The sequence below is a fragment of the Columba livia genome, chromosome 1 (assembly GCF_036013475.1).
Source record: "Columba livia isolate bColLiv1 breed racing homer chromosome 1, bColLiv1.pat.W.v2, whole genome shotgun sequence".
In the NCBI taxonomy this organism is placed as follows: domain Eukaryota; kingdom Metazoa; phylum Chordata; class Aves; order Columbiformes; family Columbidae; genus Columba; species Columba livia.
Window position 1 is genome coordinate 198,898,560 of NC_088602.1, and position 17,797 is coordinate 198,916,356.

At 40.5% G+C, this 17,797-nt stretch overlaps 1 protein-coding gene across 14 annotated transcripts in view; it reads right to left on the reverse strand.

Annotated features, from left to right (window-relative positions):
• Positions 1 to 722: 722 nt before the first annotated feature.
• MAGI2 (membrane associated guanylate kinase, WW and PDZ domain containing 2) overlaps positions 723 to 17,797 on the reverse strand; it is a 742,272-nt gene continuing 725,197 nt past the window's right edge. For 13 of the 14 annotated variants that reach the window (XM_065049176.1, XM_065049172.1, XM_021300626.2 and 10 more), the window contains one exon: positions 723 to 7,047. In XM_065049176.1, coding sequence (XP_064905248.1) covers positions 6,251 to 7,047 — 797 coding nt within the window. In that variant the 3' untranslated portion in view covers positions 723 to 6,250. The remainder of the gene's footprint in view (positions 7,048 to 17,797) is intronic. The other variant, XM_065049174.1, reaches the window with a different exon arrangement.

The window sequence follows — 17,797 nt, forward strand, 5'->3', positions numbered from 1 at the left end:
TTTTTCTTTTGGAAATGTAATCACTGAATATCTTTTCTTGCCACCACCAAAACTCGCAGTGCTTTATTGAAACATTTCTTGTGTTCTATAGGTCATCTTTTTTTCATTTTTAAGCTTGAAGAATTTGAAAATAGAGCAGGTTAGCAAGTGGCCACATCACAAAAAGCCCTGTCATTCCTCTTTGTCACCACTCCCTTTCTTTCTTACTTTTTCAGTTTGAATATTTCCTACATTTAAAAAACTTATTACAGTTCATTTGTGGACGACCAATAGCTTTCTCTATCAGTCAGCATCCTTATGTGGTGTTTTGTTTTGTTTTGTAGGTTTGTGTGTGGAGTTTCTTTCTTTCTTTCTTTCTTTCTTTCTTTCTTTCTTTCTTTCTTTCTTTCTTTCTTTCTTTCTTTCTTTCTTTCTTTCTTTCTTTCTTTCTTTCTTTCTTTCTTTCTTCCTTTCTTTCCTTTCCTTTCCTTTCCTTTCCTTTCCTTTCCTTTCCTTTCCTTTCCTTTCCTTTCCTTTCCTTTCCTTTCCTTTCCTTTCCTTTCCTTTCCTTTCCTTTCCTTTCCTTTCCTTTCCTTTCCTTTCCTTTCCTTTCCTTTCCTTTCCTTTCCTTTCCTTTCCTTTCCTTTCCTTTCCTTTCCTTTCCTTTCCTTTCCTTTCCTTTCCTTTCCTTTCCTTTCCTTTCCCTTTCCTTTCCTTTCCTTCTTTTTTTTTCTTTATCTATCTATCTATCTATCTATCTATCTATCTATCTATCTATCTATCTATCTATCTATCTATCTATTTCCTCAGAAAGACAGGCACCCATATCAGCCACAGATAGTTGGGAAGTCCTGAGTGGAGATGGGAGGTGGTGCTCCAGGACTCTGTGTGGGTATTTGCGCAGTGGTGTTCCCCCAGCTGTTTAAAAGATATATATTTGTACCTTGTAAGCCAAACTCTCCTTATTGATTAATTGAACTGGCACAGTAACTTACAGCCATACAGGCACTAAAGGCAGGAAAGGACAGAACATCATTTTTATATTGGCTATAATTCAGAGATATTGGTTATGTTACTGTGCCTTGAAGATATATTTTTAAAAAAATTGCTCTTAGCTTAGGAACAAGCTATGGAGATAAATGTGCGGTCACGTCATTTTACCAAGAAAAATATTTGGGGACTGGGAAGACTGGGCTGAGCATGTCTGTGCTGGCTGCGGGAGGGTGAGGGTCTACGTGGAGCTTGTGGATACTTATTTGGGCAGCAAGAAGAGGCTGTTGCTCCAGGGGAGAGGCCATCCCTGGGTGCTGAGCAGGGGACCTGCAGGTTGGCCAGCGAGGGGTTTGGGGCATAGGTGACATTTGAGCCCTGGCCCCTTCCGAAGCACAGTTGTTTCTGTCCAGATGGTGCACTGGATTTTCCTTTGGGAGTAGCAGCTAATTAAAAAAGTCTTGCTGTTTTGATGACAGCTGGGAAGGTAAATGTGATGTTCAGCTCTGATGTGATAGATGGAGACACAGCCTTGGGAGTCCTTGAGTCTAACAGATGTGGGGGTGGGAGCCCCGCATGACACAGCCAGGGAAACTCTCTCCAAGTCCTCTGTTAGTCATGAGAGCAGGCAGCCTGCCTTGCCTCTGTGGCCTTTTTAGCAACAATTACGGAAAATATCCTAGGCGTCAAGGGGACAAAAGAGGGAAAGGACTCTTTTAGAGACTTACAGAACTGAACTGTGAAGTAAACTTCTAATGAGATCAGTCATCCCAAAGCCTTCTCTAACTTTGAGCTCCCTGGCAGTGCACCAAGAAACTTTTCCTTGTCACACCAAAGCTTCCCTTCGAGCAAGGAGAAGCATGGAGGGTGACATTCTCATTAGCTGAGCTGTGCTCTTCTACTTAGGCCTTTGCAGTTCTGGCCCCACATTTCTGCTGCAGCAGTGGTGCACAAAAAGCATGTGGTGGCTAAGACAGAAATGTGCCCATGGCTTTGCTTGTCCTTGCCTTTGTAAAACGAATTTGGAGATTTCCAGTAGAGATCATAGCATGTTCCAGCCACAAAACCCGGCCTGAATGCTTGGATCATTATCAGTACAGACATTTAGCTATAACAGCACTGAAAGAAAAACATTATTTGTACTTGCAAAGGGAGTTAGAATTAGTTAGAATTAGTATGTCTAATCAGTAACCAACTGCTTCTGATTTCTGTGTGCAAGGTAGGTGATTTGCACCGGGTTTAATACAAGGTGTTGGGTGTGTCTACACGTTTATATGACATGCAGGAGTATGTTAATGACTTGGCCAGTGTTAGTAACTGGTCATGACACCTCTTAATAGAGGTGTCTAAGGTGGACCTGCTGAGGTAAGGTAGAGGCTGAGAGCGTAAGGTAAAAATGTAAGGTAGAGGCTGAGAGTGGCAATTGATGTCAGCTGGTGAGAAAGGGCTGGAAGGAAAGAGGAGAAAAGAGGAAGACAAAGTTCTGAGGGATGGAAGAGGAAAATGGAGAATGGAAGAATCAATACACTGGAAGACAGCAGGACTCAGAGATAGGACTAAGAGCACAAGCAGTGGGGAGCTGTGAAAGAGGAGAGATTCAGGATAGATACGGCGATGCTGAGGGCAGCTGGGATGTAGGGAAAGCTAAGCATGAGATGTTCATATTCAGTGGAGATGAAGCAAATCAGGCTGAAGCTGATCTTTGATGGAGATGAGAAATTCTTGGCAATGGTGGACGGCTGCACATTCAAATAGGAAATTAAAAATATCAGGTAAGAAACAGATCCGTTCTTGAACTTCTGCATCAATTCCTAGCAGACAGCTGTCCATACTGGTTCTGAATTGTTGGCAGTCTTACCACGAGGCCATGGAGTAGGTAGATATAGGGATATAGGAGGGTAGATATAGGATATAGGAGGGTAGATATACCTCCTGTTTAGGGGAGGGAAGTGTAGTGAAACCAGTGCAACCAATGCTCTGTTGCACCTAAATGAAGAGTGCTATAAGTCCAGCACCTTTCTGGAAGAAAGGATGGCATATTTGGCAAGACCTTGTAGGAGTGCAGATACTGTACTACTACGTTTAACAGAGAAAGGATATGTTACAAAGTTAGACCAGGTGAGGCTATATGGCTTCAGCACCCTTCCCCGTGATACCACACCGTCTGAATCAGGCCCATAGTCAGGTTTCTGACCATGAAAATGATGGCTGTTTAAAGAGCAGCAACTATTTTCGCAGTATTAAAGATGCTTTACATTTCTTATGTATTTATTGTAATGAAAAATGATGTTATTAGTTCAGCTGGTTGAAATTTTTATGTTGAACATTAATCTTTTGAAAAACAAGGCTCTGCAGAAACTGACTTAGGGTGTATGAAGTAAAATTAGTGTTCTATGAAGAAAATTATATTTTAAGGAAAAAGGAAATATTTATTTAAAATAATGTCACATTCATATGAAAAATAGTGCTAGTTTTGCAGCCAGCACATCTTAGGGTGTCTACAGACTGTAAACTGGTCATTTATTTTGCCTAACTGAAAGGACGGAGCATTTTTCTGTTCCGTTTGATGGGGGATGCATTAGGCCCAAGAAGAGGCTGTGCGGATACAATTATATTTACACCCTTAGGATGTATTCTGAGACATTGTTTCTGTAAAGTAAAATGGAAATCAGATTATGCCCCCTTCACTCAGCTCTTAAACAAACCTTTCCAGGGCTAGTTAGAGCTGCCAAATTCATTTGTATATATGGTGCATGCCCAGAAGTTGTCTCCCAGTGCTGGGAGTCTGGCCACCTTGGTCCTGTGTCCCCTGGGGCTGGAAGGAGAATAAGAGGTCTGGCTTCTCCACCAAGGGAGAGATTTCTCAGCATCTGTGTAACCTCTTAACTTGCCTGTACAGAATTTGTTTGGTCACCTACATGTAAATTCGTAATTTTTACCCCTTTTCAGAGTAAGAAATCAAAATGGGCCATTCCATTTTTTATAATGCAGTAGTTGTTTAATTCTACTCATATGCTTGTAGAGATTGTTTCTTGGTGTAACACCGAAACCTGTTGCTCAAAATTAAAAGCTATGTACAATTGAAAAAAAAAAAAAGATTTTTGGATATATATTTTATTTGACAGTGGTTTAGAATATCATACAGTAAACAAGATTTCTGTAAAAGTTAATTTATCCATAGTGGTGCGTTTCATAAAAATAGTTGCTCACTTACAGCCTTTCTGTGACTATTAATACATGGAATTATATTTATAGAGATAGAGCTGTACAGGGTAAATTCACAGCTAACACTACACAGAAATATTATTTGGAATGGGGTTTAGATGATGTGCTGTCTTCACAGGTTATCGATTACAGCCGCATAAAGCAATTACTGCACAAGGAGTAGCTGTGAACTGTGCAAATTAGAGTTTATGCAAGCATAATCTCAACTGTTTTTCAGATTTCATTGTTTGCTTTCTTTATACATAAAAATAAGATACTGGGACGTGCATTTACACTACAGAAGCATTGTCCAAAATCAGATTCAATAAATTAATGGCAAATCATATTGGATTCTAGTTCAGGGGATAAAGATTTTTTTTTTTTTTCATTAAATAAGAGTTTTATAAACAGCTACATGGACTTGTGCTTTTTTAGAAATTATAAATGGATTTTTGTTCCTAAAAAAATTGTTTGAAAGCTGCAAAATCCTTGACTTGAGGCTTTTCGAATAATTGGACAGGAAGAAACATGCCTGTAAATTTCTCAGTCCAGTGCAATGTTTGAGACATACAGTAATGTGCTAATTTCTTGGAACAAAGCCAATCTCAATCTAATTTTTCAGCAGAGCATGTGAGGAACTAAGATTGCTACAGAACAATAGTTTTTAAATATGAATTTTTGACATTACTTAGCTTTATGATTTATTTTTTTAAAATCACCAATGCATTATTGCCCAGGATTTTGATTTAATTTTGACAGACAAATAAGCATATGCACACTTACACAGGCACACACACGTCTTTTTGAAACAAGATAATGACTGATTGACTAAACTCGGAGTTATTTCCTGTGAAGGCAGACTGGAATGTTTACCTGGCACTTAAGGCTTGAAATTCAAAACAGACAAGCGAGAAAGATAAAAACAAAAAGACCAAAAAGTAATAAAAAAAAATGGAGGTAGGGAAAAAATGATAAAATGGAAATATGTCAAATTAACTGAATGAGGACACTGACAACTGTACTTCAGAAACCAGTCTAGTCATTGTTAGTGTGTGCCGTAGAGGCACCTGCTCTGCCAAACTGAGGGGATGAAAGGTGAGAGTGTCCTAACTAAATGTAGATGGGTATGAAACATAGCACTGTTGATAAGTGAAGCTCTTGTGTTCTGCAGGAGGGAAAGGCCTTTCCTTAAGGAAACTGCAGCTTTTTCTCTGTAGCACTCTTCCTTTCCTTGCAAGGGCCTTGCAGATGTCTGTGTTTTGAGCCTGACCAATTGGTTTGTGTGCTACCTCGCAGGACTTGGGGAACCTGTCGTAAATCACTTTTGAGAATAATTTGCAAATACAACTCCACTCTAACTCCTTTCCAATGTACAGAAACGTGGTTTGTTCACAAAAATGGCAGTAGAAATGGTATCACAGAAACTAATCCACTGGATTCCCCACTCCTCCTGTAGCTCCCAGTGAACTATGCTACAGGGTATCATGTGGACTATCCCAAAGTGTTAACAGTGGAGACGTGTCATGGGTGTACAGTTCCAAACGATGCTTCAAAGAAACCCTTTAACCCCTGTCTAGATATGTCGAGAACAATTTATTTACAACATTTTAGCTCCATGAAAAGATCCTCTCTCGTTTTCAGCTTGCTCCGTGCAGTTTTATTTAAGGCGATGTTCCAGTTTGTGATTGCTCTATCTTGTTCCAGTTTCTTGATACAAAGTTTGAATGAAATCCAAGTCCTTCATGCAGTGGGAAAAAAATGCTAAAGCTACACTGCACTATTCTTCTCTGATGTACTGTCCTTCATAGTGTTTTGGTTTCTTCCATAGCTGCCAAAGTCCCTAAAATGGAACTGGGACTTTAGGGTCGATTTTAAATCTCCGTGTTGACTATACGCTTTTGAACTTATTAGATACTGTGCACATTGTCATGGAATTACACACTAATGTTTTCATCCCTCAATGCTTTGTGTATATGTGTGATAGTTAAAAATAAATTAAAACAAACCAATGTGAGACAAAAACTAAGAAGAATGTTCTGCGTCAGTTTGAGACAGTTAGAGGGCAACAGTCCCTTGCTTATCTGCTCATGGCAGAAGTACCAGACTTCAGGACGCTAGGTAGCTTATCCGAGCCAGGGATTTTCCACGGCCCCGGGGAGACGGTTGCCTTTCGAACTGTGGTGTTGGTGCTGCGAGTGCTGATGGAGTGGAGATGTCCCTTCCTGGGGAACTCGCTGGGTTTCCCATCAGGGTCCCTCTGGCTGTGGTCCATATCACTTCCAGGCGAGCTGCAGCGGTTGCTACTGTACGTCTTGGTAACACCTGGATCAAGCTTGACATGGTCGGATGCTGCAGCTGACTTCTCACTGGTATTTGTGGATTTGTGATCTTCTCTTTTGCCAAGAGATCCTCCTCTCTTGCTTTCCGGCTTCCTCAGCCTCCCAAACTGTTCATCACTGGTTCCAGCACACACGTGCTCTCTTGCGCCAGCCTCGATCATAACGCTGTGTCCCACCACTTTGCTTTCTGAGGTGGGCCTGCCACCATCAGCGGTCTTATTTTTGCCTTCTGAATATCCTTTCCAAGAAGCCTCTTCATGCTTTGACCTGTCTACCTTTTTAGGACTTGCTGACCTTTCTCTTTGTTCTCCTAACCTTTTCTTTTTGTGACCGTTCACCGAAAGCTCCTTTGGTTTCCTTACATCGTGTTCCCTCTTGATATCCCATGTTGGCTCTGGGCTTATCTGGTGAGAAGGGTCAGAGGGTGGGGCTATGTGTGATGAAGATAATGGTGAGATTATGTCGTCGAGGGAAAGCGCTACTTCCGGCAGACCTGGGGAGGTGGCAGAGGGAGCACTCCAGGAGTTTGGTTCGTCTGTTGTAACAACAAAGAGAAGGGAGTTAAGGGCATATTTGACAGCACAGGCATATGTATTCTGAGCAACATCAACACCCAAACCACATACCAGTCTTAAACTCCTCTGTTTTAGAAATACAGAACTTAAATTCCTCTGTCTTAGATAAGGCAAAACTCCCAGGGGAGTCAGTGGGGAGGAAAGCAAAAATAATATCCCTCCCCCCCAAAAACAAGTTCAGGAGAAGCAAGAACCACAGGGCTAGTAACTTCAAATGCTGAAAGCCTTGATCTTTTTTTCATATAGATTCTACCTTACTCTGTCTATGTTAAGTTATTCTTAAAATAATAAAAGCACACGCTCATGAAATCAAATTGCCTCCTTTGTAGCCTCATAAAGGATTTCTTAGCCGGGCAATATTGGAGCTATCTCTCAGGACAAATGAGAAAAACTTCCTGCCATCTCTTAAACATGTCCCTACAAGTGTATAATAATTGACAAGAATTTGTAGCTAAGATAAGGTCATCATTGAATTCTGTCTCATATTTTTTCTAAACACATATAATATTACAGTGTTTATGGCCCCACAATTCTTACAGGGTACTTACAAAGCTCTGCCTTTGTATCACAGCATCAGCTTCTTAGTGTCTTGCCCATGCATTTTGTATCTTTCCTGGTAACTTAGTCTCAACACAATATGTTTGGATTGTGCAGATCCTGTTTAATTTAGCTATATAGACGTCTCCTTTGCTGAATCATGATGATTTTCCTAATCCATTGGTACAAAACAGAATATTCTGAGATGCCTTTCTCTTGCATACGTGATCCTCGTTTCTTTTGATTAATGTTCCCGCAGACAACAAATCCCTCATGACTAATGACAGCATGGCTCCTATTCTTGCCCATCTACACGGAGGTTAGAGAAATCACTGAACTTGGCTAATGTCATTCCCTATTTAGCACCATTGCCTGGCACTGAAAGGTATGAGCAATAATCTGTCAGAGATGAAGGACTATCTCAGGGATCCATGGAAACGAGGTGGAACTCATGGCAAGAGCTGCAATTTCATGGAGGGGAGAAAATGTAACCTTCCAGCAGAAAGACAAGCATGGACTTCTGCAGGTCAGGACCAGAATCTCTGAGTGATATCAACTGTCCTTTAAAAGATACATTTATTTTTCTCAGTGCTATGGCTGCCTTCAAATTATCATGAAGATGCACATCATCTCGAAAAATGGAATGGGTTTTAGTGCCCAGCCTGGGATCTGCAGCTTGCTTGACTCAGACAGCACTTTTAAGTTAATAGATTGATTGAGTGATTGCTGTCTTGCAGATAAAAATAGGAGAGACAATAGTGAGGTGGGTGACGTAAAGGGAGAGAGCAGCGTGGTTAGCTGAGGAGCTATTTATTTTCCCAGATGGTGTTTGTCATATGCTTTTGCATAATGAGCATATGTGTAGAGAGGATTAGCATTTGAGAGGGGAGAAAGTACAAGTTCTGTGTAAGACAAATAAACTTTGAGCTGGGAATCTAAATGGGCTGAGGATCTCATTTTTTTTTCTTTTTTTTTAATCACACTTTCTTACCCTCCAGTTAAGGCTGAGTAATGTACCATCTGCTGCCTGCTTGGCACTGGAGCGAGAAAAAATAAAAGGAAGGCTCATGAATGTAGAGTGATCAGCTCTTAGGAGATTGCCTACAAAAAGCATCTGCTTCGATAGGCTTGTTCTTTAATACTGGTCTTCATCGCCACCCCCCTGGTGTAGGACTGCAGGCTGTGCCCAACAGGGGGGGTGCAGATCCCACCCTGGTTCTTTTAGGATCTGAAATCCAGTGGCTCCCCTTTTGGCTAACACTTGAATCAGGGACCGTGCCTGGGGTCCAAGTCACCTTGCCTGGTTCTCTAAAACCACGTCTGACTTTGCCAAGCAGCAGTAAGCTGCCTGTGTACACCAGCAAGGTACCTGAGCCAGCACTAAACCAGACACTTTGGGTCTTAGAAAATTAAGTTTGTGCTTGTTATGGAATTCTCGCACCTCCCCAGGGTAGAGGTGGTGCCAAGCATTGCCCTGATCAACGTATTTGACTTAACTAGTCTTCTTTTCCAGATGTCCATGGGATTATGTTTTTCACTGAGTAGCAGTGAAGAGCAGTGGGCCATCACCAGATCTTGTGTGAGGCCCTGGGAGCATCTAAAGTTACAGAAGTATCAGCTACACCCCAGTAAAAACACCCCAAGATGCTTTCAGGTAGCAAGACTGCCTCTATGCAAAAGGTGCCACTATGCCCAAATCAGCTGTTTCTCATACAGGTGCACAAGCCAGGTGTCCACTATTCAAAACCAGGGTGGCAAACACCTCTCATGGCTCCTTTGAGGCATGAAGGGCAATATTGTACCAGTTATTTGTGGGACACTCAGGGAAGGAGACCCAGGGGTTAGTGGCCTGTTGTTTTGTTCCCTGGAGATGACAGAACTGATTTATTAATGGTCTGTCCCCCTAGACAATTTACATTTAAAACAAAAATTATCCCTTGGATGGGAGGGAAAAACCACCAAATTTTGCAGTGAGAAATTGTAGCAGTTTAGAACCTATTTCAACAAAAGTGAATCACCATATTTGTTACAAGTAATGATATACAAATATACATATCTGTAAACTTGAATGCGCACTGTTATATACGTTACTGGATTACTGCCTCTCCCTCAGAAAACCTTAAGCAAAAGAAAGCTTGGCTAGCTACGCAAGACTTGTAGCCACAGCTTAAAGGGAAGTTTGGTTGTGGGAGAACCCCAGGGGGCCACTGGCTGCAGTTTGCTTAAGACACTGTGCCTGGTCTTCTTGCCTGGAGACACCTCCAGAGGCTGTAGTTCTGGTGGCTGGGGGAAAAAACTGCCAGGAAATAAAAGTACCGTTCCTATTCTGCGGTAATATTGTACTTGTAAGTAAGAACTCGAAAAAGGACTTTCCATAAGGTTTAAGTACCATCAATCTGAGACAGCCAAAACCCAGACTAACCAGCTTTTTCTTTCAAATGAAATGAAATTATGTAGAAAGCCATTCACAGCCTTCGTAGACACTAGTGTCAACAAGCCATTGTTGCCATATGTCACTGGATAGTGCAGAGAATACTGATAGGAGAGTATTGTAACCGACTTTCCTCTAATGTTTGAACATTATGGGAAAATATCAAAATTACTAGGGTAGAGCAAAGTGCAGTAATGTAAGTAATTTGTTGCTTGAAAGAGAAGCCTTTTAAAGGGCTGTGTTCAAGCCATAAGGGTTCATTTGGACTTGTTCAACCAGCACTAAAGTGATTGCTTTTCCATAACAAATATACACATGAGAAAAAGGCAAAATTTTATTCTGCAGGGGAGCTAAACCAATGATTTCTCTTTATGGTTATTCTGGGGTTATAGCTGCATTTTGGAGAGAGTTATTAATAATTCTGAATATTTTTTTCCTATAATTTTTAAGCTTTATATAATACCTATGTGTTAAGTGTGAACATAACCTACTTTTACTGTTATTCCAAAGTAACTCAAAACATTTTGCAAACATAGTAAACCAGAGACTGAGCAATGATTTTATTTTTTTCCTCCTTCACCTCTTGTAGGAACTGAAGACAGTATTTGTTTAATAGAGCATGAACTACTAATGCCCAAGTAACTTACAAGCAGAAGTGAAGGTTATTGTATTCAGTTGAAACTGCAGGAGAAATTTAGAGATGATGTAGTTTTAAATTTGTTTCTGACTTTGTCACTATGGATATCACCCTTACTCTGGGATAAATTGTTTTTCAAAAGCATAGATCTCACTGAAGGCTAATAGATGCCTTCCTCCCTTGTTTGAAGGGAGAAAACCTCCCTTGACCTACTAATTTAGGCAAGATAAATGAGCTGGGAGCAGCACTACAATCTGTCACTGTGATGGCGTTTGATTTGGGGTAATTTAGTAGGTGTTTTCTGGGTGGCTTTTAGTTTCCACGAGCTACTGACATGCAGGTTGGCGGTACTTCTCCATGGGATGTGCAAGAATGACTCAACCTACGACCTGTTTCGCATAACTCCCAGGCGAGGAGTAAATTGCTAACTGAGTAAGAGACACCACAGACACAAGATCTTGAGTGTGTAGGAGGACAAGTAGGAGATGAACACAGCCACTTTGGAGGATGAGTGACTAGGGGAAAACATCAGGAGCAGAAGTTTTCTGTCTTAAGACTTTTTTGTTTGAGGTAGACCTGCCACATACACGAATTGTTTGCTTTGCTGTGTCAGCTTACGTGTACTGGAAATGACGGTACTACTCTCATGAGTCTACTTGCTCCTCAACTAAAGCCCAGTCCTCTACTTGGATCTGGTGCTTGCTGATGGCTTATGTCTGAACCCCTACCAAAAGAAACCGGGCTTTATTGCTAACAGAGAAGAGAGGACTGCCTGTCTTACTTTCTGAGCATTGCCTGTGTACTGTCAGAGGAAAGAGTTCAGACTACTGATTAAGTTAATTTAATTTCCTTCAATACTTATGTTTTCTTTACAGATTCCCATTCTAAGATTCTCTCAAGTCTAGTGTTGCTGTGCTTATCTGCTGTACCAAGATCTCAGGTCCAGAGAGGTTAGTCTCAGATTTCTGACTAGGTACTCCTTTTGCATTAAAATATTTTAAATAATTGCTTGATAGTTATCAAGAATGTGGGATTTTTCATCAGATAAAATTACAGAATCACAGAATCACAGAATGTCAGAGATTGGAAGAGACCTCAAAAGCTCATCCAGTCCAATCCCGCTGCTGGAGCAGGAACACCCAGATGAGGTTACACAGGAATGTGTACAGGCGGGTTTTGAATGTCTCCAGAGTAGGAGACTCCACAACCCCCCTGGGCAGCCTGTTCCAGTGTCTGTCACCCTCACTGAGAAGAAGCTTCTTCTCAAATTTAAGTGGAATCTCTTGTGTTCCAGTTTGAACCCATTACCTTTTGTCCTATCGTTGGTTGTCACTGAGAAGACCCTGGCTCCATCCTTGTGACACTCACCCTTTATATATTTGTAAACATTAATAAGGTCACCCCTCCGTCTCCTCTTCTCCAAGCTAAAGAGACCCAGCTCTTATAGATTATAGATTTCAACTGTCCCAAGGAGAGTTGAATCGATGTATCACATTATAGACATGGAAGGGAAGCATGTGAAGTCTGACATAGGGGTACTTTGTTTCAAATATTTATTTGGTAGTAACAGTAAGAGTAAAAATTTTATTACTTAAGTACAATAAAATCTCAATGCCTTTTAAATTTCCAAATTATATGGATAACAAACAATGTATTAAAGCTTTGAATGCTTTTGGTAGTGAGAATGAACCATTTCCTGAAATGTCTAAGCAGCTGTTTTTTTATCTTCCCAGAATTATTTTCCTAGGGAATCAAAGAGTTTTTGATTAAAAAAAAATGGTACTTTATTTTTTTCTCCCACTTTTTGTGCGAAATTATGTATTACCAGAAGGTGGGAAACAGTTCTTACAGATGCTGCTAATAAAGAAAAATGGGACAAATTGTCCCCTGGTGAGTATCCACTCATGTTGGCAGTGTTACATCAGGAATGCATTTGTCTCTTTCTCATCATAGCTTGACATGTCTGTGATGTTCCTGATTGCATTGGTCTCCTGCAGCTTGTTTTTAACACTCACTAAGGAAGGATATTTCAGAATATTTGAAGAATCTTTAATCTTTCATCCTGGAGCTTCCACAACCCAGACATACAGCACCCTTTGTCTCCTGAAATAAATGATTCTCTGAGGTTTTGATGGTTAGAAAAGCTCTTGGTACCTTCTGTGCAGCTGTCAGCCTCATGAAAACACGACATGATGTGCCACCCCTTCCCCAGCCTCTCCCGGATAGCGAGTGGCAATTGGCTCTGGCCTCACCTCACAGGCTCCCTGTACCTCTGGCTATAAACTTGCACTTCTTGTCAATTATTCAATAGTTCTGTGCAAATGTTTTCTCACAAATTTCACTTTTCTTGGCTTCCCTTCCACTGCTCTTATCCATGTTAAAAACACTCAACACTGATAGCTCTGGAAATAAACATCAATGTATTCAGGGCCTTTATTTGGTCAGTCACCACGGGCACACCCAGGTGAGACAGCCTTGTCATCATTAGCATTGCCCTTACGTGTTTTTTTAATGATGGCAGTGTGCTATGGGTGCAAAACATTGATCCTCTGTACAAAAATGACATACATGCCATATACATTTGCAAAAATAAATCCAGGTTGTGCTTAGTTATTTTGATACAGAACTCCTTTGCCTTTCCTATACATGCAGTTAAGTAGATCTGTTTGGTATTGTAACGTCCTGTTGCTGATGCAATGAAAACCTAATCTGATTTCTTGCTATCTTAATGTAACCACATTCATTATACTGCTCACCTGTTTATACTCAGCAATGTCATGGTGACTTTGACTGTTTACAGTAGCCTGTAAATGTAACTTTGCTAAAATGAAAATGAACATGCATCTGAGTTCCTGCTTCTTTTACTTCTGAATTTTGTGCTCTGTGTTTTCAGGAAAGAATAATGATTTGTTACGAGAAGACTGATGTTTGGAGTACGACACAGTGCCATGCCTAGTGTCTCTGTGACCCGAGTCATCGTGGACTTTTATTTTCATCACTGGTCTAATAGTGGAAGCGGGGGGCACTACTACTTCTGCAGGTGTCCACAAGAACTGAAGAGATGTGACTGTAAAGGTAGGGTAGATGAGGAATAGTTTTATCTCCTCTGTAAACTTCAAATGCTTAATTTTACATGCAAAGAATTCTGAAAATTCAGGCATTGACCTATCCCAACACAGGGAAGCATAGCTCTACTCCCTGCTTTACTCCCTGCTTTATTCCCTTCCCAGTGCCATTCACACTCTGAATCCCTACTTCGTGCTACTAATTGTTATTGACGAGAAACAATTTAGTTCCTTTGGGTTCATTATATCCATCTTCCATTGTATACTTTACCTAGACACTAAATGGGAGATGTTCCAAATATTTTCACAGTAGATACGGTGTTCATAAAGTCCTTGCAAAGGCCATCTAATGAGACTTTGAATGATCTCAGCTCAGGTAAGATTCACTTTTGTCACTGTTTCTGTGCTCTGCATGGAGGTTTATTAGAAAAAGTGCTTTCTGGTTATGAGATCTAACTGGAGAACTATTGAAACACGCTTCAGAAAGAGCAGATTGTTTATTATGCTTGGAAGACCAAATCTGCAGAAGTTCAGAAGATTATATTGCTTGTTTTGGGGGAAATAGGGGAACAGAACGAAAGAGAAAATTTAAATATGGTCAGAGAGGGCAAACCAGCATATTGCGGGGAAAAAAATTTAAAAAAAACCTTTAGAAAAATGCTGAATGTTTTCTTGAAACAAGAAAGTCACACCCCTTGATTTGTGTTGGCTTTAATCTTCAGAAAGTGCTATAGATAAAAGCACTTTTCAATTTTTTGTGTAACCTATATAAAGATGGTTAGCAAAGAAACATGGGAAGTGATTGATCTGACTTGGAGAGTTTCTGTTCTTATTCCGCATTGTTTCTGATCCTACACTATACTCAGTGCATCCTCAGTAAATCCCTTTCCCTGAGTTAGTTCTTTAATTATGGGAATGCTTCACCAGTGTTTTACTGTTCTAATCACTTGAGATAATAATTTAGTTGCCTTGAAGAGTCAGAGAGAGAGAGGTGTCTCCAAAGACCTCTGGAAAGAGATGTCTGCTCTTCTGTTGAACGTGTACACACTGATGTTGGGGTGCTCCTTCTGGGAAGCCCGTGCAGAGGCTGCAGGTCAAAGCTGAGTGGATGGACATGAAGATCCACACCCTTCGCCCCACCTCAGGTCCCTTTTATCAGACATGGCCCACTGCAGGTAAGTGGCCCGAGACCTTTCAGGCTGATACAGGAGATAACTAATGAGTTCAGAAACACCCAGGGTTTCTGCCCTGGATGGATTGGATTGTCTCCAGGGCTTGGATGAATTTGGTGCACTGTATCTAATTTCAGCTCTCTCCTGGTTATGCTGCAGTTCTCCACTTAAATAAAAATCATATCCATAAGCAATTCACAGTGATTTTGTAAATAATGCCTAAGCACTTCATCATTTGGCTGTCTCCAACATCAGTCACATCTTCCAGCAGGACCAAGGTAATTTTAACACTGCTTTTACAATAGCAAGAATAAAAAATAGTAATTGTTTTATGCAGAAAAAAAATACCTAAAGTGCAGAATGGGAGAGGGAAAAAATAATCAAGAGCCACACTTAGAAACAGGTTATATTTCAGACCTGAAACAGGTAAATAAATTGAGCTAATTTACTCTAATAGTCTCCTGGCTGTGCATCTTATGGCCAGATGATTGATTAGGAGTACACAGTTTATCATTCATTCCAAGACCCATTTTAGACTCTTCAACAGATATAGATCTTGTAAACAGTCCTATCCATTAAATATTTAAACCAATGATCATGATCACTAATCTGAGTGAACTTGGTAAATTTTATTTTCCCTTGCATCAAGTTAATGTATCTGCATAGATGTTACAGGATTACCCACTAATGCTGTGAACAGCTGAAATGAAAAGTTGCAGCCTGTACAGTCCTTTTATCTTCCACAGCAAACTCCTCACCGCTCCATCATTGCTAAATCTATGGACAGCCTAAGTGTTAGTCTTGACTAATGTGCTCTAACCATTCATTATCATTCACTAGGTCCTTCAGGTGGTCTCGTATCCTTTTTGAAATGCTGAGCATGTCACATATCTATCAGATCAGAGTTACTGAGGCAAAAAGACCACATCCCTCAAGTAAAGAAGGTTCTCTTTTTAATGTGTGGTCAGGCAGTAGAATAGAAGCTGCAGAAACCTCAGTAGTTCTCTTCCTCAGCCATGTTGAAGCTGGACAATCTACATAGCAAGTTACTGTATAATTAAAAAAGATAATGACTTTCAAGTTAGTTTTTATTAATAGAATTAAGCCACATTAAGTCATAAAAGGTGTTCATAAATATGCTAATAGAATGTGTGGTAGTAATGAAAAACATTCTGCAGAGACTGAATAATTTAAGAGTTGGATATTACACAATTAAACTTAAATATTAAAATTATTAATTATCACAGCTAAAATGGATGTTAACAGTAGGCATCACATCCTGTCTGGTCAATAAATAGCTGCCACTACTAAAAGTATGTAAATAGTGTATAACATTTATTTAATAAGTGAGGAATTCAGAGAATTTTGACTGTGCATGAAATGCCCCTAGAAAGTTGTTCCTGGCAGGTATTGAGTGCTGGCAGCTCTCACTTAAGATCGCAGCAGGATCTTAAGCAAAACACATAACTTGGTTTGAACACATCCTTATTTACAAAGCTCATGAATAAGTATTCCTATCCTGCTTAGGGCAGAAGCTGCAGAATTAGTTTAGTCTTTCTTTAGCAAACTCTTTTCAGACTTGTGGCCACTGGGCACTGAAGGTGCGGAGCTGGCCCTGGGACCGTGTGTCAGGGCTGTTGTGGTATCTGATATCTTTTTGATGCTGAAACAATTTTCTCTGTAAACTCTATAATGAGATGGAAGTGCTTGAATAAATGAATGTCACATTATAATATTCAGCTCCTAATGAGTAAACATGAACTACATGTTGTTAGAAAACCCAGATGTTTAAAATTCTGAGTTGCACATGTGTTGCTGTAGCTCAACAAAATATAACATGCTCTGTGGTCACGTACATTAATTGTCTCTTGGAGAGCGACAGTTACCTCATAAATTAAAAAAAAAAGCGTTTAATTTTCTCAGTGTTTTTTCCCCAGCTAGGCGTAAGAAGCCATAAGGAATATGACAGAGGCCAGGAGCTTTTCTAACCTCTCTCTGTTGGTCAGGTCACAAAGCACCAGCCAGGAACTGCACCACGGGATGGTGGAGCAAGAAGAGCCAAGGCAGGACCAGCTGCAGGTCCCCATGTGGGCAAATCTTACCCTGCTCCTCTCTAATGGTTGGAATTAGATTTTTTTTTTAATGTCACTCTCTGTGTGACCATTTAGACTCATCAAATTTCAGATGTCAAAGACTAGAGTCATAAGAGGCCCTGTTAGTCTGATTTAGTCTTAGGTAACACAGCATCAGGCTGCCGGCGAGGCTTTTCAGATGCACCTTGATTGCCTCTTCTTGTACTTTTATATAACTTTTGGTACTTACATGGCTGTGCTTTTGTTCCTAAAAGAGCTGATGGCTCTTTTAAAATTCTTCTAAGCAGGCTAAAAAGCCAGATCTGTTACACCTGGATGACCACAGATCAATTAAAAAAATCATATAAATGAGTTCAAAGCTATTGTGTCCTAGCTCAGCTGATATTCCTAGAGCTGGTGCCTGTGTTGGGAGGTACAAAGATAAGATATTCTTGTTTCTGTCAAGTCAGAGGACACACAACAGTTTCTGGATCCTTCTAAAGAGTATGAAGTTTGGCCCCTCCAGATTATTATTTACTTAAAAATGTAGATAAGTGTCTCTGCTCTCCTTTGGGGAAGTGCATGCCATTGCAGAAAACTGACTGTGCTGAAGAGATGTGGAACTCCTTTCAGACAGCCTGAAGTCTGGCCATTGAAGCAGCTCCTGCACAACCTTTGTGATGAGAATTATTGGGCCAGGCCACCAGAGCAAAGGTTTGTGCTTTCACACCGTCTCCTTCGATGCAGAGATCTGTATGGGGAGGATGCCATCACAGACATGTAGGGAAGCTGACTC